This window comes from Leopardus geoffroyi, chromosome B3 (genome assembly GCF_018350155.1).
Source record: "Leopardus geoffroyi isolate Oge1 chromosome B3, O.geoffroyi_Oge1_pat1.0, whole genome shotgun sequence".
Classification (NCBI taxonomy): Eukaryota; Metazoa; Chordata; class Mammalia; order Carnivora; family Felidae; genus Leopardus; species Leopardus geoffroyi.
Window position 1 is genome coordinate 125,447,348 of NC_059337.1, and position 22,044 is coordinate 125,469,391.

The window sequence follows — 22,044 nt, forward strand, 5'->3', positions numbered from 1 at the left end:
GACAAACTGGGTTCACGCCCACGCAACACTGTGAGGACACCCTGAACAGAGTGGTTTGAGACACCTGGTCTGGGGAGGAGAAACTAGGTTGTCATCGTTTTTCTCCCCATCACCAACAAGGTGAGGCTTCAGGGAACAGGACAGTGGCCTCCCAGTGGAGGCCGGACCCACCTACACCAAACCCCACCCCTCCCTGCCTAATAACTGTGTATTTACCAGAGCAGGATGGGCTCTGAGGAACCAGACAGCTTCTCCTCAAGACCAGTGCAGCCCCCGGTTCCAAGGCACCATCAGGTATCAGTTCTCCAGTTTTGCATTTTCTGATTTGATTCTTGGTCAATTCTTATTTTATATATACATTTTTTCTTCCTTTTCTTCCTCTCATTTCTTCCCTTCTCTGATTGTTGGTTTCTTTAAGCAGACATTTTTAATCTATTCTTTTTACATCTCTTTCATATCTCCTTCTTCTCTATTTTCCTGTCTCTCTTGGGATTAAGCCATATAATTTCTCTGATTTTCTGCCTGGTCACTTTTTTTTTTTTCTTTTCTTTTTCCCCACCCCTGTCATTTCTCTCTCTTTGTATGGGATAAGGCTTCTTCCACCACCCTCTCCTTTTTAAATTTTTTCCAGAGTTTCTTCAACGCACAAATCAAAGCACACCTGGTGGAAGGTCCAAACCACCACTACGAATAGGGAGATAAAGCAACCAGACTCACAAAAGAGAGCATGCAACACACTCCAAAAACACCTCCTGAAGGGCCAGTCCCAGGACAGTATATGACCTTTTTTGAATATAGTAGTGCTCACAGGTACAGGACACATAACAAGTTATTAAAACATATAAAGGACAGGAAACTAGGTAACATGACAAAACAAAAGAATTCTCCTCAAAAGAAATTCCAGGAAGAAATGACAGCTAGAGGTTGTTCAAAACAAATATAAACAATATATCTGATCAAGAATTTAGAAAAACAGTCATAAGAGTAATAGCTGGGCTTGCAAACAGCATAGAAGACAGCAGAGAATCCACTGCCGCAGAGATCAAGGAGATAAGATACAGTCACAATGAATTAAGAAATGTTGTAAATGAGGTGCAAATGAGATGCAAAATAAACTAGATGCAGTGACAGCAAGGATGGAGGAAACAGAGGGGACAATAAATGAAACAGAAGATAAAATACAGAAAATGATGAAGCTGACAAAAAGATAAGAAAATACTAGACCACAAGGGGAGAATTAGAAAATTAAGTGATTCAATGAAACGTAGTAATATCTGTATCATAGGAGTTCCAGAAGAAGAAGAGAAAGAGGCAGAAGGTTTACTTGAACAAATTATAGCTGAGAATTTCCCTAATCTGGGGAAGGAAGCAGACATCCAAATCCAGGAGGTACAGAGAACTGCCATCAGATTCAACAAGAAAAGGTCTTCACCACAGCCTATCACAGTGAAACTGGCAAAATACAAAGATAAAGAGAGAATTCTTGGGTGACTGGATGGCTCAGTCAGATAAGCATCCAACTTCAGCTCAGGTTATGATCTCGCAGTTCGTGAGTTTTAGCCCCGCATCGGGCTCTGTGCTGACAACTCAGAGCCTGGAATCTGCTACTATTCTGTGTCTCCCTTCTCTCTGTCCCTCACCTGCTCACACTCTGTCTCTCTCTCTTTCAAAAATATATAAACATTAAAAAAATAATAAAACAAAAGATAAAGAGAGAATTCTGAAAGCAGCGAGGGACAAATGGGCTTAACCTACAAAGGGGGTAGATACATAAGGATAGTAGCAGACCTGTCTACTGAAACTTGGCAGGCCAGAAAGCAGTGGCAGGAAACATTCCACATGCTGAATAGGAAAAATATGCAGCTAAGAATCCTTTATCCAGCAAGACTGTCATTCAGAATAGGAGAGATAAAGGCTTTCCCAGACAAACAAAAACTGAAAGAGTTCATGACCACTAAACCAGCCCAAGATATCCTAAGTGTGCCTCTGTGAGTGGAATGTTGCAAAGACTACAAAGGACCAGACATCACCACAAGCATGAAACCTATAGATAACACAGTGACACTAAATCCATATCTTTCAAAATCAGTCTGAATGTAAATGGACTAAATGCCCGAATCAAGACATAGGATATCAGAATGGATAAAAAAAAAAAAAAAAAAAAAAAAAAAAAACCCAAGATCCATCTATATGCTGTCTACAAGAGATTCATTTTAGACCTGAGGACACCTTCAGATTACAAGTGAGGGGATATAGAACCATCTATCATGCTACTGGAAGTCAAAAGAAAGCTGGAGTAGCCATACTTCTATCAGACAAACTAGATTTTAAACTAAAGGCTATAACGAGATGAAGATGGGCATTATATCATAAATATGGGGTCTATCCATCAAGAACTAACAACTGTAAATGTTTATGTCCCCCATATGAAAGCACCCAAATACATAAATCAAATAATCACAAAGCAATCTTATTGATAAGAATACAGTAATTGCAGGCGACTTTAATACTCTACTATAGCAATGGACAGATCATCTAGGAAGAAAATCAATAATGAAACAATGGCCTTGGACCACTGTCCAGATGGATTTGACAGATATATTCAGAACTTTTCATCCAAAAGCAGAATACACATTCTTCTCACTGGAAAAGAATGCACTGCACATGGAATATTCTCCAAGATAGATCACATATTGGATTACAAAACAGCCCCCAATAAATATAAAAGAATTGAGATCATATGATACACATTTTCAGAAACTTGAAATCAACCACAAGAAAAATCTGGAAAGCCTCGAAATGCATGAAGGTTAAAGAACATCCTACTAAAGAATGAATGGGCCAACCAGGCAATTAAAGAAGAAATTTAAAAATATATGGAAGCAAATGAAAATGAAAACACAACAGTCCAAACCCTTTGGGATGCAGCAAAGGCAGTCCTAAGAGGCAATTCAGGCCTATCTTCAAGTAACAAGAAAAATCCCAAATACAAAACCTAATCATACACCTAAAGGAACTAGAAAAAGAACAGCAAAAAAAAAACCTAAAAAACAAAAAACAAAAAAAAACAAAAAGAAAAAGACAAAAAAAAAAAAAAGCCAGAAGAAGAAAAATAATAAAGATTAGAGCAGAAATAAACAATTTAGAATTCAAAAACAAAAACAAAAACAAAAAACAAAAAAACAGAACAGATCAATAAATCTAAGAGCTGGTTTTTTGAAAGAATCAACAAAATTGATAAACCCTAGCCAGACGTCTCAAAAAGAAAAGAGAGAATGCCAATAGATAAAATCACAAATGAAAGAGAAGAGATCACAACCAACACCACAGAAATACAAACAATTATTAGAGAATACTACAAAAAATTATATGCCAACAAACTGGACAACTTGGATGAAATAGACAAATTCCTAGACACCCATATACTACCAAAACTCAAATGAGAAGAAATAAAAAATTTGAACAGACACATCACCAGCAAAGAAATTGAATCAGTTATCAAAAATCTCCCAACAAATAAGAGTTCTGGGCCAGATGGCTTCCCAGGGGAATTCTACCAGACATTTAAAACAGAGTTAAGACTTATCCTTCTCAAGCTGTTCCAAAAATAAACAAATAAATAAATAAATGGAAGAAAAGCTTCCAGACTCATTCTATGAAGCCAGCATTACCTTGATTCCCAAACTAGACAGAGACTCCACTAAAAAGGAGAATTATAGGCCCATATCCCTGATGAACATGGATGCAAAAATCCTCAACACGATAGTAGCAAATCGAATTCAACAGTATAAGAATTATTCACCAAGGTTGAGTGGGATTCATTCCTGGATTGCAGGGCTGGTTCCATATTCACAAATCAATGTGATACATCATATTAACAAAAGAAAGGATAAGAACCATATGATCCTGTCATAGATCCTGGCAATAGATGCAGAAAAAGCATTTGACAAAATACAGCATCCTTTCTTAATAAAAACTCAAGAAAGTGGGGATAGAAGGAAGATACCTTAACATCATAAAAGCCATATGTGAAAAGCCGACAGCTAATATCATCCTCAATGGGGAAAAACTGAGAGCTTTTCCCAAGATCAGGAACATGACAGGGATGTCTACTCTCCCCACTCTTGTTTAACATAGTGTTGGAAGTCCTAGCCTCAGCAATCAGACAACAAAATGAAATAGAAGGCATCCAAACTGGCAAAGAAGAAGTCAAACTTTCACTCTTCACAGATGACATGATACTCTACATGGAAAACTTGAAAGATTCCATCAAAAAGCTGCTAGAACTGATCCATGAATTTGGCAAAGTTGTAGGATACAAAATCAATGTACAGAAATCAATTGCATTTCTATACACCAATAATGAAGCAACAAAAAGAGGTATCAGGGAATCAATCCCATCTACAATTGCACCCAAAACCATAAAATACCTAGGAATAAACTTAACCAAAGATGTGAAAGATCTGTATGCTGAAAACTATGGAAAATTTATGAAGGAATTTGAAGACACAAAGAAATGGAAAAACATTCCATGCTCATGGATTGGAAGAATAAATATTGTTAAAATGTCAATACTACCCAAAGCAATCTACACATTCAATGCAATCCCAATCAAAATTGCACCAGCATTCTTCTCAGAGCAGAACAAACAATCCTAAAATTTGTATGGAACCACAAAAGACTACGAATAGCCAAAGTAATGTTGAAAAAGAAAACCAAAGTGGGAGGCATCACAATCCCAGACTTTAGCCTCTACTACAAAGCTGTAATCATCAAGACAGTATGGTACTGGCACAAAAACAGACACATAGACCAATGGAATAGAACCCAGAATTGGACCCACAAATGTGTGGCCAACTGATCTTTGAAAAAACAGGAAAGAGTATCTAATGGAAAAAAAGACAGTCTCTTTAGCAAACAGTACTGAAAGAACTGGACAGCAACATGCAGAAGAATGAACGTGCATCACTTTCTTACACCATACATTAAAATAAACTCAAAATGTATGAAAGACCTAAACATGAGACAGGAAACCATCAAAACCTTAGAGGAGAAAACAGGCAACCACCTTTTTGACCTCAGCCACAACAACTTCTTACTCAACACATCTCCGAAGGCAAGGGAAATAAAAGCAAAAATGAACTACTGGAACCTCATCAAGGTAAAAAGTTTCTGCAATGCAAAGGAAACAATCAACAAAACTAAGAGACAACTGACAGAATGGGAGAAGATATTTGCAAATGACATATCGGATAAAGGGTTAGTATCCAAAATCTATAAAGAACTTACAAACTCAACACCCGAAAAACAATCCAGTTTAGAAATGGGCAGAAGACATGAATAGACACTTTTCCAAAGAAGACATCCAAATGGCTGACACATGAAAAGATGCTCAACATTGTTCATCATCAGGAAATACAAATCAAAACTATATTGGGATAACACATAATACTGATCAGAGTGGCTAAAATTAACAACTCAGGATACAACGGATGTTGGCAAGGATGTGGAAAAATGGGAATCCAATTGCACTGTTGGAGGGAATGCAAACTGGTGCAGCCACGCTGGAAAACAGTGTAGAGGTCCCTTAATTAAAAATAGAATTATCCTACAACCCAGCAATGGCACTACTAGGAATTTATTCAAAGGGTGCACAAGTGCTGATTCATAGGGGTACATGAACCCCTATGTTTATAGCAATGGTTTCCACAATAGCCAAATAATGGAAAGAGTCCAAATGTCCATCAACTTACAGATAAAGAAGATATGGTTTATACATACAATGGTATACTTACTACTTGACAATGAGAAAGAATGAAATCTTGACATTTGCAACATGAATAGAACTGGAGGGTATTATGCTAAGTGAAATAAGTCAGACAAGGACAGATATCATATGTTTTCACTCACATATGGAACTTGAGAAACTTAGGAGACCATAGGGGAAGGGAAGGGAAAAAAATAGTTTCAAAGAGAGAGGGAGGCAAACCATAAGAGACTCTTAAATACAGAGAACAAACTGAGAGTTTATGGGAGGGGCAGGGAAGAGGGGGAAATGGGTGATTGGCATTGAGGAGGGCACTTGTTGGGATGGGCAGTGGGTATTGTATGTAAGCGATGAATCATGGGAATATACTCCCAAAGCCAAGAGCACACTGCATACGTTGTATGTTAGCTAACTTGACAATAAATTATATTTAATAAAAACAAACAAAAAAGACTAACTCTACTATAGCACAACTTATCATTAAGTAACAGTAATCAAGACCATGTGATATGGGCACTGGAATAGACGAATGAACCACAGGATCAAATACAGAAACAGAAGCCTGCAAATGTGAACATTTGGTGTATGACCAAGACAGGACTGTAAAGCAGTAACAAAGGGCTGATTCTTTCAATAAATGAAACTGCATCAATAGATATTCATATAAAATGTATGATCCCGGGGCGCCTGGGTGGCGCAGTCGGTTGGACGTCCGACTTCAGCCAGGTCGCGGTCTCGCGGTCCGTGAGTTCGAGCCCCGCGTCGGGCATCTGGGCTGATGGCTTGGAGCCTGGAGCCTGTTTCCGATTCTGTGTCTCCCTCTCTCTCTGCCCCTCCCCCGTTCATGCTCTGTCTCTCTCTGTCCCCAAAATAAATAAGCGTTGAAAAAAAAAATTAAAAAAAAAAAATAAAATGTATGATCCCTACTTCACACCTTGAACAACTTACCAATTCCAAGTACGTACTAAGTCTTTATGTAAAAGTTGAAACAATAAGCTTCTAGAACATTACATAAGAAAATATTTTCATGTTCTGAAGATAGGGAACAATTTCTTAAACAGATTAAAAAAAAAAAACAAACAAAAACTAACCACAAAAGAAAAGATAGAAAACTGAACTAGATTATTTTAACAGAAGACCCCATGAAGGGAGAGTTAATGAGAGGCTGAAGACTATTGGAGATAACACTGAAATACATATAACTGACATTGTGCTCTTATACAAAATATATAAAGACCTCCCACAAGTCAATAACAAAAATACAACGAAGCCAATAAAAAAAGCGGCACAAAAGAAGTGAACCAGTATTTCAAAAAAGAAATTGCCAATGACCACAAGAATGGAGTAGATTATTACTAGGCAATTCAGTAAGAAATTGGAAACTCTGGAAAAAACAAAATGTAAAAAATGCTCATCATCTAGTAATCATAAAAATGCAAATTAAAACCATGATGAGACACTATGCACACCTATCATAATGGCTATTATTTACAGACTAATAATACCAAATATTGGAAAGGATAAAAAGCAACATGAATTCTCCTACATTGCCAGTGGGAGTGTAAATTAACGTAACCACTTTGGAAACCTGTTTATCAGTATCTACTAAATTTGAAGGCACCTAGAAATTGCACTCCACATTACATACTAACAGAACTGCACATACATGTGCACTAAAATAATAAATAAGATTACTCATGGCAGCCTTCTTTGTAATAGCCCAAAATTTGAATTAATTCAAATATCCATCATAAAATGTTAAAATACATTGCGGTAAATCCATACAATGGAATGCCAAAGAGCAATAAAAATGAACAAACTACAAGTATATGATTAGCAAGATTAGCAAAAAACAGACATAAAAAACACACCCTGTATAATTCCATTTATATAAAATATTTAAAACAGGCAAAATTTACCAATGGTATTAAAAAGTCACAAGAGTGGTCATCTTTGAAAAAGAAGGAGAATTTAGTGACTGGGATGGAGAATGAGGAGGCTTCTTACACAGTGGTAATGTTCTATTTCTAGATCTGGGTGGTGGTTAAAATGGGCCTGTTCACCTTGTAATAATTCATTGAGTTTTACAATAATATATGTACTTTTCTGTAAGTAAATTATACCTCCAAATTTAGAAAATTAAAAATTAAAAAAAAAAAAAAAAAGATGAAGCTTCAGCAGGTTCCACTGTCAGGTGACGGGTTCCATTCTAGAATTATAGGAGAAGAGCCAGAAGATCATTTATTAAGCTACAGAGGATCTTGAAGCTACATTCTTAAAAGTGTGTGCATTCCACTCCTGTTTAGACAGTATGAAAATCAGACAATGGCATAGATTTCTTGCTGTGTAAACCACTGCAATTAACTAAGAAAGGCACCAATCTGTTAATATGAGAAAATACTTTTTTTTTTTTTTTTGAAGTGCAATAGTTAAGGTATTTTAGACTGGCACAATTTAAATCTTGGTAATGCCTGGAAAAATCTAAGACTTTATGTAAAAAAAGAAATATCCCATATTCTGATCACACATCAAATGCCATATCATCACGCACTAACTGTGAAGATCTTGTCTATTTCAACAGAAGATACACATAATATCTTCACCTCTCTGGGGTGCTTCGCAAAGAAATCAGCACCAAGAGCACAAGAAGAATGTACTTTTCATATGGCCAGATGTTTACTCAAATTTTTGAAACGGGCAAATTTCACTGCAAAAAGAGTAACTAAGTTGATCTCTTTGAAAACAGAGTATATCCGTCTCTTAGCATATGCAGGCAATAAATTCAAATTCTAAAATAAACTCAACATATCTGTGTAAGGATCTATAAACATAGTAAAAACTGCAGAAAAAAAATATCTGCTAATATACTTTCTGTTTGAATAAAACATGTTAAGGAAAAAAATTCTGCTACCATTCCTGGTCTTGAAAAAACAAAAGGTGCTATGGGATATGAATAAATACACATTGCTCCTTAAGTTGATAAGTTTTGAAGTTTAAGGACAATTTCTATTGATGTTTTTTTCTCCTAAAACAAACAACTGATGATGCAAAGAAACAGACACTGTATGTATTTCATTTTTCACTTCAATTCCACCAACAACAGTGGGTTGATTAAAAGAAACCCCTGAATGACGACTCTCAACAATCTGAGTTTGAGAAAATAAAACTCGAGAATTAGGAGTCTTTCCAGCAACCGATTACACACCTAAGTGAAATGAAAATACTTAATGAGGAGTGCTACAGAGTCCCTATCAAAAAATTCCGTATTTCTAAAACATCATTTAAGAAAAGCCATATAATCACTGGGTCAGTGAAATTTAAAATATCTTTTGAATATTCATAAGGAAACTAAAAATTAGACAAATAATAATTCAATCTCTAATATATTACCATTGTAAATATTTTAAACACACCAAATTCACGAACATTTTATAAGAAGTACAAGAACATAATTTAGATAAAATGGCATGTATCATCCAAAAAGTTAAGATCTACTAAACTTCAGCCCGATTACAACCAGGCCCACCACTCTAACATCTGTGTATGAAATTTGTTTTATAAACAAACAGTTCTCACCACTTCTTGCTTTTGGGCTTCATTAAGTTTTTCAGCTAATTCTTCCAAAGCCCTTTTTGTTTCAGCATCCGACCTAGGCAAAAAAAAAAAATATTTTAAGTTGGCTGTTTGAAAAAATATACACAAACAGTGAAATATACAACATGTTATTACATAATATTCTACTGCAGTGGTTCCTAAATCTTAGCAAACATATGAAATACCTGCAGGACTTATTAAGACAGACTGCTGAATCAGTAGATCTGCAATGGGATCCAAGAATGTGCATTTCTACAAATTCCATGTTGATGCTGATGGTGCTGATTTGGGAATTACACTTTGAGAACAAGCGCTACACTGGACCATTACCTTCAATAAACAAGTAGGCTGCAATATGTCTCATTTTAAATTAAGAAGAAAGGAAATGGGGGGAGGACTAAATGTGATCTCAAATCCTCTCTAGCAATCCGTAACCAAATTACATCAGTGTGTGCTGTACAAAGTCCGTCCTCATCAACTTACCTCCCTATTACCTTTTTTCCTAACAGATTAATAACATACATGATAAATAATGAAACAGCACTGAAAGAATTACAAATAAAACCAAAGCCTGTCCTCTCTCACACCTCCTTAACTCTGGTTCCACTCACCACTGGCACCCATGCTCAACCACTTCCATGCTTCATTCTTTTGCTGGTTAACGCCGCCATTTTCATCTCTAGACACTTTCAATTAACTCTCTGTTTTGAAATATTTAGTTCACTGATACCCCTCTCCAATTTCAGATACATTCATTACTATTTTTAGCTTTTCTACTGGTTACCTATGTAACTTACATAATATATTTATACCTCTTATGAACTATTCCATCATAAAGAATTGATGCTTTTGGTTATGTCCTATCATGTTTCCATTTTCATCAGCTTCATACCTACATTGTTAACAGTCTTGTGCTTTTGGTTTTTTCTAGAGTTCTTATTATCTTTTGGCCTTATATGGCCCTTATGTATCACATTATTAATATTTTTCTCTGACTTCTTACAGAATCACCTATTAAGAATCGACTCCATTCTTGTGGATTACATTCTTCTCAAAGGACACCTACTTCCTACTCTAATTGAGAGTGAATATTTCCTGGATTTGCTACATGGTTACCATTCTGGGGACTGCTTTCACCAAATCTCTGGATTAGTTTTATTATTTCTCATCACCTGTATCTTACTTTTTCTTGGTTACCATTTTACTTTACTTATGTGTTCTTAGGTAATTTACTCAGGAAGAAGTTATCCTAAAGGTAAATATTCTAAGTCTTTAAATCTCTGAAAACTTACTTGCACCTCTTTCTTGGCTTTGTGGTTCTTTGTACCACTGGACTTCCCACATCTCACTAGCTGTTCCTTCTCAAGCCACCTCTTTTGTGTATATGAGACTTCTAATACTGGAACTTTTTGGCACTAAGCCCTGTCTTTGATACTCTCCATAAAGCTGCTAGATATTACCCATTTTCAAATACCACTCCTGTATGCTCACCACTCTTAAATTTGTATCTCTAACAGAGACTTTTCCTTTAAGCTCCAGAGTAAACATCTAGCTGCGTATATTACATCTGGATGTCTCACAAATATCTCACACCTAACATATCCAAGGCCAAACTCTTAACCTCTAGACCTGGCATATCCCTACCAGTCTTCTGTATCTCAGGAAGTGGAATTACCATCTACCCAGCTACTCAAATCAGACATCTGGGAGTCACCCTTGGTTTATTCTCTTTACCCCCCATATCCAATCTACTGCCATATCCTGTTTCTTCAGTCTCCAAAAATCTGTCTTAAACATATCTGTGTCCATCTCCTCCTTGCCAGAATCATGGTCAAGCAATCATCTCTCACATGCTAATGCAACAGTTTCCTAACTTGCCCTTCTCAAATCAATTTTCCACATGGCATCCAAAGTGAGTTCTGAGTTAAACTTTATTAATGCTTTCTAAAAGCTTGCTTTCCAGTACATTCATTATTCATATACCTTTTGCAATAAATATCAAAAAAAATGAAAAATTAGTCATTAAATATCAATCTTTCTGAATCACAGAGAAACCTACATTTAACCTAGCTACCTCTTACCCAGTATTTTTATAAGCGTAAATTAAGAATTTGTGGTACAAGTAAAGCAGAATTGGATCCGGATATCTTCCTCATCTATTCACAAGAAAGTCAAGTCACCAATTTCACAAGAAACTTGACTTCTAGTTTGGCTTAAATAAAGTTTCTCTGCCTCACACATGCCTCTGGATCACACAAACTATTACCAGATGGTACCAGCTCATGGATCAGAAGATCCCCAGTCTACCACTGCACATCCAAATGACCACTGAAACCAATTAACGAAATCAAACCTGCAATTTCTCCTGGGTCTTCCAACAGGACAAATTCCTGACATTCATGTTCCTAGTGCTTAATTTGTACCCTTTCTTCAAATGTGTAAAAGCTACACAATAAAGCAATCCAAGAACAGACTATACTAGAATGTTGACACCATTTTGCTTGTTTTATCAACTTGTCAAAAATAAATACCTAGTTTTAAGTTAACTAACAAATACTGGTTTAAAAGAATGACAATACAACTCCATAATACAGCTCAAAATTCAGGAACTTAATTTCTTTATTTATACCCGCTATATATGAAAATGATTTGAACCACAGGGTGCTGTAAGCGGTAAAGAGCAGACACTCTGGGGCCGTAATGCCTATACCTGAATCCTGACTCTACGACATACCCCATTTGAACACCAACAAGCTGAGTTACTTCATCTCTCTACCCTTTTCCACATCCAAAAAATGGAAAAAATAATGATGATTACCTCATTAGGGTTGTTATAAGAATTAAATCTAAATCTGGCAAGAAGTAAGTGTTCCATAATATTAACTACTAATAGTAGTAATAGTAAGGTCTTTAATTCTTATTACTAAATTTCCTATGTTCCTCATTTAAAAGCAGGTAAGTTACACAGAGTACAGTTGATAATCACATATTTAACATTTATAGCTTTGACCCTTTTTGAGACAGCAACAAAAAACTGGTGTATGGAATGATTTTGTTAGATGGAATGGGAGTTAGCAAGTGAACTTGGTAAACAAACTTCATTTCAGCTTTGTTGTTCCCCCATCGCTGCTCTAGAGAAGAACTCTAGAGAGTCACTCTAGAGACTGACTCTAGAGAAGGATAAAGACTTTGGTTTCCTGTAAAAATATGGCCTCCAAAAGAAAGCCAACTGTCGCTGCTAATGATGAAAATGAAAAGACAGTGAGGAAATTTTAAATAAAGTGATATTTGCTGGGCAGTACATAAAACTGACAAAACTGCAGAGCTGGCAAATATAAACTCACTTTTGAAGATTTCAACTGAAAGCTAAAATACTGGATTCTACAATGGCTCATGTTGACAAATTCCAAACTATGCTTTTTTTTTTTTTTTTTTTTTTTAAGCTTCACTGTTGGTGATCTGGTCTCCATCTCTGTTTCTCTCTCTGTCTCTCTCCAACTATTTGCAAATCAACCTCTTTGCTAAGGTCTCACAATGTATCTCTCCATAATGGCAGTACTCCAGTGAAGTAAGTTAACATGTTTTTAAAAATATGAATTTAATTTGTCTAACACTGAGTCACAATACATTCTAAATTCAAAGGATTTTAAACTGTTCTATTAATAAATTTTAAAATACTGGTATAAAAACAGCACTGTTTTTGAATTCATGTAAACATATCAATTACAGAACTTATTATGTTCTTCTAATAACTTATGCCTCCAACAAAAACCATATTCTGCTTTTACCGGCTTCTTCTGGCAAATTCCCGATTGAAATCATCTCCAAGCCGAACTTGTTCACTGCTGAGGTCTCGGAGGGACTGATGAAAAGCATGAAACTAGTAAAAGCAAAACATAGGTATCCATTTAGGATTCTGTTTAATTCTTCCATGAAGAAGAAGAGCTTACTTTTTGCTGTAATGCCCAAATTTCATGTTAATAAAACAGAACAAAATAAATGTCTATTCTGAAACATTTTTCCAAAGAAAAGCAACTTTTAAAAAGTTATAACATTAACCATCACATCCTCTATAGTACACTAATTCCAGTCCTTTTAGATACCCCCTGCCCCCTCAAAAAAGAGGTCGGTAAACTTTTCCTGTAAAGGGTACAATAGTAAATATTTCAGGCTTTCAGGATATACTAACTCTGTCAAAATTAGTCAACACTGTCATTTTAGCACAGAAGTAGCCATAAACAAAGGAGCATGGGTGGCGGTATTACAAAAGAACCCTATTCAACTGGACCACATGCCATCATGTGCCAACCCATGCTGCAGAGAAACTCTTGCCCACATGCACCAGGAACCATGTACAAGAATGTTTGGAGCAGCACTTTTCATAATGAAAACGCTGAAAACAAACACAAAGTCCATTAAGAACGGAACATATATAAATTGTGATATGTTCTCCCAGTGGAGTATAACACAGCAATAAAAATGAAATGATCAAACCTAAGTACACATTAGTAAGGCTATAATGTCAAAAACATAACATCGATTGAAAAAAAGCAGAAGAAGATATAGAGTATTATTCTATTTATATAAAGTTTACACACAGGGAATACTAAACAAGATGTATGTATTATAATTTTTTTTTTTTTTTTTTTTTTTTTTTTTTAAGCAAGAGAATGGTTACTATAAAAGTCAGGATAGTTGATAGCCCTGGGGAAAGGGGAAGTGTAAAAGAGGCTTTAGGGGTATAATAATGCTTGGATTCTTGGCCTGGATGGTGGTTACATAGATTTTCATTTACATTATTGTACTTTTAATTGTAAATATGTATACCATATATGTATCTGTATACTATAATTTACAATAAAAAAATATTTAAGTTATAGAGATTTGCAGAAACAACAAATCAATCCATTTCAACAAATGTACATTGAGCAACTAATCAGTGCCAGCAACTGGGGTAGGAAGTAAGGGGTTCAGAATTTAACACGGGATATAGACATGCAAACAAATGACAAATGATGTGCAGAGCATTACGGAAAACACACTGTCTGGGCGCCTGAGTGGCTCAGTTGGTTAAGCATCCAACTCTTGATTTCAACTCAGGTCAAGATCTCACAGTATGTGAGTTTGAGCCTTGCATCAGGCTCTGCACCATCGGTGCTTGGGATTCTCTCTCTTCCCTGTCTCTCTCTCTGCCCCTACCCCACTTGCTCTCTCAAAATAAACAAACTTAATTTTTTTAATAAATAAGAAAGTACACTATCAGATGGAGCTAAAGGTCATCTTAAGAGACTTAAAATAAGGAAGAACAATTAAAAAGGAGTGGAGGTAATACAGTGGATGAAGAGCAGACCATTCACTTAGGTTTTGCAATGATTTTCCAGTTTTGCAAACCAGAATCCTAGGACTCATCCTTGACGCCTCCTTTACAATCATTCTCCCCCTCCCCAAATGGTCATCTGATCTTCAAGACCTTTCATTTTACCCACCAAATAGCTTTTAAGTCTACCCTACCTTCTCTCCAACTCCATTTATCCTAATCCAAGTAACCACCATCTCACACCCACAACACAGCAATATCCTCTTAACTGGATTGCCCACACTGATTTCATTTTCTACACTAGAGGTGGAATGATCTTTTCAAAATAATTGTTATCCCCTTACAAAGACTATGCATAGTCTTGGTCCTTCATACTTCTTCAGCCACATGGCCTTTAAGTTGCCCTAGGTGTTAGCTTCCTTCCTATCAAGGTATCTGTTCTACCCAAAATGACTCACTCAACTTTCAGATTTCAGCTCAGCCTTTCTTCAAGAAGCCTTCCCCGTCTGGAGCAAGTCCCTCTACCACACACTCCCATGACCCTATGCTTACTGTTCAGCATGCATCTCAGCTCACAATTATGGATCCATCTGTGTACTTATTTAATATCTAGCCCCTCCCCTTAGAGTACAAACTCCACAAAAACACAAGGTCTTTGCTTATCTCTATTCCCAAGCACAAGCACTGTCCCAGAACAATGGCACTAAATAAACAGAATGGAAAAGTAAATGAACAACGTTAGGATATTGTTCTCTGCTCTAGGCTTAATCATACAATACACGCTAGTAAGTTGCACCTACCAAAAAAAAACAAAACCCTGGGGCGCCTGGGTGGCGCAGTCGGTTAAGCGTCCGACTTCAGCCAGGTCACGATCTCGCGGTCTGGGAGTTCGAGCCCCGCGTCGGGCTCTGGGCTGATAGCTCAGAGCCTGGAGCCTGTTTCCGATTCTGTGTCTCCCTCTCTCTCTGCCCCTCCCCCGTTCATGCTCTGTCTCTCTCTGTCCCAAAAATAAATAAAAACGTTGGGAAAAAAAAAAATTTAAAAAAAAACAAAAAAAAACAAAAACAAAACCCACACGGTAAAGGAAAAGTTTCTACAAGGAGACATCTCATGCACTTGGTTCTGTTATCTCTATCTTAATCTGTAACAAGCAAAAGCTACAGGTGAGTATCCTGACAAGCTCTGAGGCTGCAATCCTGAAACCACCAAAACAAAAACCTCAAAGTCAGCAACATCCTCTAGCTTTTGTCTAATTAATTTAGCTACACAAAGCAACAAGAAACATTTTTTCGGCTCTTGTATGGAAGCTTAAAGAAGCAGAAAAAGATATATGCCCTTAGAATGAATACTTCCAAAATCTTTACTGAATACATGAAATACATGGAAAGAGTATGAAATTTCTTGCTTCTAATTAAGTAACTCTACCAATGATTCAACAATCAGAAAAATACCAATGAAAAAAATCAATAGGTTAACCACACAAGGACTAACTTGTTTACACTAAACCAAAATTAGCAAAATAGAAAGTACCTGACTTAGCAGGGCTTACCGAAGAATGAGCCACCTGAACAAGGAAATAAAACATTGTTCAAAACTAAACTCATTTTTAAATATTCTACAAAACATAATCCTCCAGAACAAAGTACAAAATAAATGATAATTAGTACATTGAAAATAAAATAGTTTACTTGGTTTAAAAAGAAAAAAAAAAAAAAAAGATAAAAGCAGATTACAGACTAGTACAAAGTACCTGGCCCATGTCGTCAGTCTCCCGAACAAATCGGACACCAGTTCTGGACCTAATTCGTTTACTCCCCTGCTGATCCCCATAGTCCTTGAGAGGTGAGGTAGGTGGAAAACGGTAGCTCTCTTTAGAGATGAAACAAAACGTAGAGAATAAAAACATGCAGGAGAAGAAACGTGTAAAATTTTGCTCAGAAAATATACATCAGTCATGGATATATACACACACCCTAACCCAGACTATTTCCCAAGTATCTTGCTAAGGCCACAAAGTGGCACTCATCTTGTTCTTAAAGCAGATAAAATGAGCAACAGAAATAACACAGAAATAGAAAATATCAAAAGTTCTAATTTGCTATACTTTTCAAAGAAGCAATATATTCTTTTAAAAATAATAAATTGGAAAATAAAAATAACTTCTCTCTCTAAAATATAACTTAATACAAATAAAACAGAATTTTTCCAACAAAGTAATCTAAAATCTGAACATAGTTTAAAAATCAATAAAAACTACATGAAAAAGATTAGCTGGTTGTGTCCAATTTTTAATCCTTATTATCATGATCAATAGCATTATTAACAATGCAAGTTGCTAATATTCACTTCTATCTAAATCACCTCTCTTCACTGCATACTTTTCTATTCATATGTGATCTCAGTGCTGTAGGAAAGTATTAAGTAGGATTAACTACAGGCAAACCAAGTGTTATCAGCTTTAATCTAGCCATTGAAATCTAGCTGCGCACCAAAGATAAAATTCACCTGTTTTTAACAAGTGTCATAGGATATTTCTTAATCAGACTTTGGAAAACTGTGAAGCTGGGACAAGACTTCTAATCGAGAAAGTATAACACACAGTAAATCCTATTTGTGTGTTGCTTTTGATTAGAAGCAGACAATTAAATCCAAGTTTTGTCAGGTAAGACCCTCTGTGGTCTACAGAGTCTGAGAACAAAAGTAATAGAGTAACAAAGTCTCACTGAACACACTTCAAATTAGGCACCATAAAATAACTGACAACTGCATCTTCTAAACATCATTTGTATGATTTTATGTATGGGTTCTATTTCTCCAAAGATTAAATGCATTCAATATGTACTTCAGGAATATCTGTAAAACAAAACAAAACAAAACAAAACAAAACGGGGGGGGGGGGGTTCAAAACATCTCTGAAGAGTTTACCTGTCACAGTGCCACCATCGAGGTCACTTGCACTCAGACTTGTAACAGAAATACTTCTCCCTCCTGAGTTTCTCAATAAACGCTGACTCCGCAATTGGCCTATTGATTGTTCCAAGCTTTCTTTTAACTAAATTAAAGAATATAGTGAAGGAAAATTTATTCTTTTTAAACAACTCCAAATACAAACAGACAAGAGATTTTTAAAGCTATTTCAGAAAAATCTGACTTTCCAAAGAGACTTTATATCTGAAAAAAATTTGAAGTAAGTTAGGAAATAGAAACATAGTAAACATAAATATTCTAGAGCCAATTCTAACATCTGGTTTTAAATAATATCTGTTGCTACCTATTCCATCTTTCTCTTAGCAGAATGTGAAAGAGATGTCTCCAGATAAAATGTTTAATGTATGTGCCACCCATGCTTAGAAACATAAGAAGGCCAATGTGTCTGAAAGGAGAGTCTTCCTCTCTTGTAAACATTCCTTTAGAAGCCCCATATCTGTAACAAACAGGAAACTGACCAGCTCTTAGAGTGACTGCTTCTATTAAAATCATGTGCACTGTCCAATTGTGTATCAGAACATTTTTTAAATTCTTGATTCAAAGACTTCAAATCCCAGAAAACTATGTGGTCAGATGTCAAATTGTTAATACATACTAGGGATTACAGTTGTCCAAATGCTCTCTTCAGATTATTAGGGAGTCAGCCAACAGGGGTTATAAGAAAACATCTTTTTGACCTAAAAGGCTGTATTAAATAAAAAGACACCAAATACAAAGAATAATGTCCAGAGCTGTACCCAGCTACAGACCTGAAAAGAGGTTTCAAATGAAACCCAAGGGAACAGAGATTAAAGCTGAAGAAAATCCACATACCCTGAATTGCTAGGAATTCAGAACCTGAAAGTCTAGGCATCCTATCCAAGGATAAATAAAACATAATACTAATAATGAACTGATCCATAGAACAAGTCACCCATAACTCTTTAAAGAGAATGTCAAAAAAACTGATTGAGAGGAGAGGGTTTCCTAAATTCAGCCAGAATTAAAGAGTAGAACACCACTTATGAAGAAAACGAGTTGTCTCCTTGGGGAACTGTGCAGAAAAAAAGGTAGCCTCCATTGAAGGGAAAGCACAAGATGAAACACAAGAATATGAATCACAAATGAGCAAACCCTTTCATTTTTGGTTATCTGGCTTTAGCTCTGCTAGAAAACCAAGGTTAAAATTCTGGATTAAAAGAAATAAAATTTCAAGAATGTACCTCTAATGTTCTCATTTCGGGGGGGGGGGGGGGGAGGCTAATTTTCCACACCTCTGTCCCCTACTTCTCTAAATTGAGATCTACATACCCAAACCATCCTGCCTGTGCATTCACTAGCTATAGAACCCAGCCTATTAATCCAGAGAAATAAACAGATGAGGCCCAGGAAAACAAGGTCGACCTTGAGAGTAATTTATACATAAGTAACATTAAATCTAACATGTAAGTAGACCAAAGTATTTACACAGTGAACACAAAACAGTGTATCAATAACCTAGGGTAAGCTCCAAATAAAATAAAACCATGTTAAGAAGCTCAAATCTAAACTATAACATGAAAAATGGACTGGAAATGTAAAATGACTTTAGATCACACAAGTTAGTGACGGAACCAGCTCTATTAACTTTCTCTTGTTTATCTTTATTATTCACATCTTTCAAGTGAAGCCTGATGTCATTATCCTTTTAGAAGCAAAGTCAGCTGCTGTTTCTTATTACTGCTCTTTTTGTGAGTTGTCTGCCCTTTTAAGCTCTAGTTATTAAGATTTTCTGTTTGACTATGATTGTTAATGTCTTTACTGTGATATGACAATGTGAAGCTTTACTTGTAGTTATCCCATCTTTGACCCATAGAGATCATGGAACCTGTACATCGGTATCTTCCCTGTTATAAATTCTCAGCCATCATCTCTTCAAATACTGTTTCTGCCCCTTTCTCTCCTCCCTCTCCTTCTGAAAATTGAGATATATTCAAGCTATCTTTTTACCAAATCCCATGTCATCGTTTTCTGAATTATTTGGTTCTTTCATTCATCCATTTTTCTTTTTGGATACCTTATGCTGGCCTATCTTCCAATTCAATTGTAAATGGGATCTATTCCTTGATTTCTCGTTCTGTTGTTTCATTATTGGTGTATAGGAATGCAGCTGATTTCTGTGCATTGATTTTATATACTGCGACTTTGCTGAATTCATGGATCAGTTCCAGCCATTTTTTGGTAAAAAACAGCTATTTAACCTATACTCAACAGGATTGGTTTTTATTTATTTGCTTATTTTAGTTATATTTTTCAGTTTCCGTAATTTTCATTTGGTTCTTTTTTTTTGGGTTTCCAATTCTTTGTCAAAATCCTCAATCTTGTCTTTTAATTTCTTGAACAGGTTAATCAGATTTTTTTTTTTAATATTAGCATGTATGTTTCTATTGTCTGTTTTTTCCCTTGATTTTCAGTCACCTCTTGTATTTTCTTGTCATGATTATCATGTCATAGACATTGTATATGAAAAATTGTGGAGATTATTTGAAACTCTAGATGATGACATCTTCCTTCAGAAGAGATTTGGTTTTTCTTCTAGGACAAAGTCAGGCTAGAATCACCAGGAAACCGAAACCACCTTAATCTAGTTAGGAACCAAGATGACTGAAAACTGGGCTTCTGCTCCCACCAGGGCTGGTCTATTTTTCAGTTCATCTATTCTCTCATTTTCACTTCATCATTTTTCCTACACCATCACTCTTTGGGGTCTCAAATGAAAGCTGGAAGATTCCTAAATTCTAGTTTTGGTCTCCCCGGCCTCTTCAGTCTATTGATAGCTTTCATCCTACCCTCTCTGCTTCTAAGCAATCTCTTTTGAAATCAGCTACTAACTTAAGAGTCCCAGATGCAGGACTCCTTCTAGACTTCCATTTTTGCCAGAGCTTTACCAGACCTAGACTATAAAGTTCCCCGCAGCCTTGGTTGTTCTCTGCTAGATTCACAGTCACAGTATTATTTTTTACTTCATTTTTGGTATTATAGAAGAGACAGAGCAAGCACATGAGCAAGGCAGATGGGCAGAGGGGGAGGGAGGGAGAGGAGAGAATCTTAAGCAGACTCGGTGCTCAGAGCAGAGCCTGACATGGGGCTCAATCCCATGACCCTGGAATCATGACCTGAGCCGAGATCAAGAGTCGGATGCTCAACTAACTGAGCCACCCAGGCGCCCACCTCTTTTTTTTTTTTTTTTTTTTTTTTTTTTGCTTTTCTAACTGTTCCAAATAGGAGAGTTGATCCCAAATAATCTTATCTACTGATGCCAGAAGGAGAACTTGCCAGCATCCTTTTTATGTGGGCTTATTTGCTAACAAACCCTAAGCTGTAACTAAAAGCTGATGAATAAAATGAATTTATACACACATTCACACACACACACACACACACACACACACTTCCTAGTAACAAAAACAAAATAAAACCCCACCATGGAACCATATGGAAAATAGTACAGAATAAGACAAATGATACATTATCCTAAAATCTAGAAGTAATAACAAATGTTGGAAATTTATAAAAGGTTAGACCAATTATTTGGCAACCTCATTTTAAAACTCTAAAAAGATATCATAAGCCACTGAACAGATAAACAGGCTGATATATAAAAACCAAGAACTATAATGTAAATGGTAATAGGTAAACATTTTTTAATTACTCCTACAAATATGGCAAAAACAGATCCTAAGATACAAAACTAAAAATGTAATAGAATTAAAATCTACATTTCAAGTAGGAGTAACACAAGAGATACTGCACAAAATCTAATCATGATGTATGAAGCCAATAACTCTTAAAACACAAAAACAAAGACAAAGAGATAATGATATTTTGAAAGTTGTTCCATATTCTTTAGGATTTTAACCCTTAACTAGATGCAAAAAGCAGGCCCAACTTGAAATTAAATGAAAAAACAAAACAAAGCAACAAAAAACAAAACAAAAAAAACACTAAACAAAGAAAAAAATACTAATAAAACTCAATTTAAGATTTACTATGATGGATGATGTCTTTTTGCTGAAACTAAGTAACGCTCCCCACAAGACTATGGTACAGACTCCAATGGTACAGGTTCTAAGAGTTTAGCATCACTATCTCTATACGTACCAAGTGATGCCTCCATTTTCACCCAATTTCCCCTATCTGAAATACTATAAGCCCCGCATCCCAGAACATGTTATGGTGCTTTTTTTTCACCTCAACTTGACATAAATGTATTACTTACATTTTAGGTCTATTCGCTTATCTCCTTTCATTTGATGTTAGAATAAAATAATTGAAGCATTACTACTATGTACTGGGATAAATACAAATGAAACTTGGTCACTGAAACTGAAGGGCAATTATAAGGTAGTTTATCCAAATT

The 22,044-nt window shown here is 35.9% G+C and overlaps 1 protein-coding gene across 10 annotated transcripts in view; it reads right to left on the reverse strand.

Moving 5' to 3' along the window:
* The window catches only part of CEP128 (centrosomal protein 128), a 398,658-nt gene that overhangs the window by 349,394 nt on the left and 27,220 nt on the right, over positions 1-22,044 (reverse strand). For all 10 annotated transcript variants that reach the window (XM_045451751.1, XM_045451752.1, XM_045451750.1 and 7 more), the window contains 4 exons: positions 17,604-17,730; positions 16,429-16,547; positions 13,150-13,241; positions 9,344-9,416 (listed from right to left, as the gene is read on the reverse strand). In XM_045451751.1, coding sequence (XP_045307707.1) covers positions 9,344-9,416; positions 13,150-13,241; positions 16,429-16,547; positions 17,604-17,730 — 411 coding nt within the window. The remainder of the gene's footprint in view (positions 1-9,343; positions 9,417-13,149; positions 13,242-16,428; positions 16,548-17,603; positions 17,731-22,044) is intronic.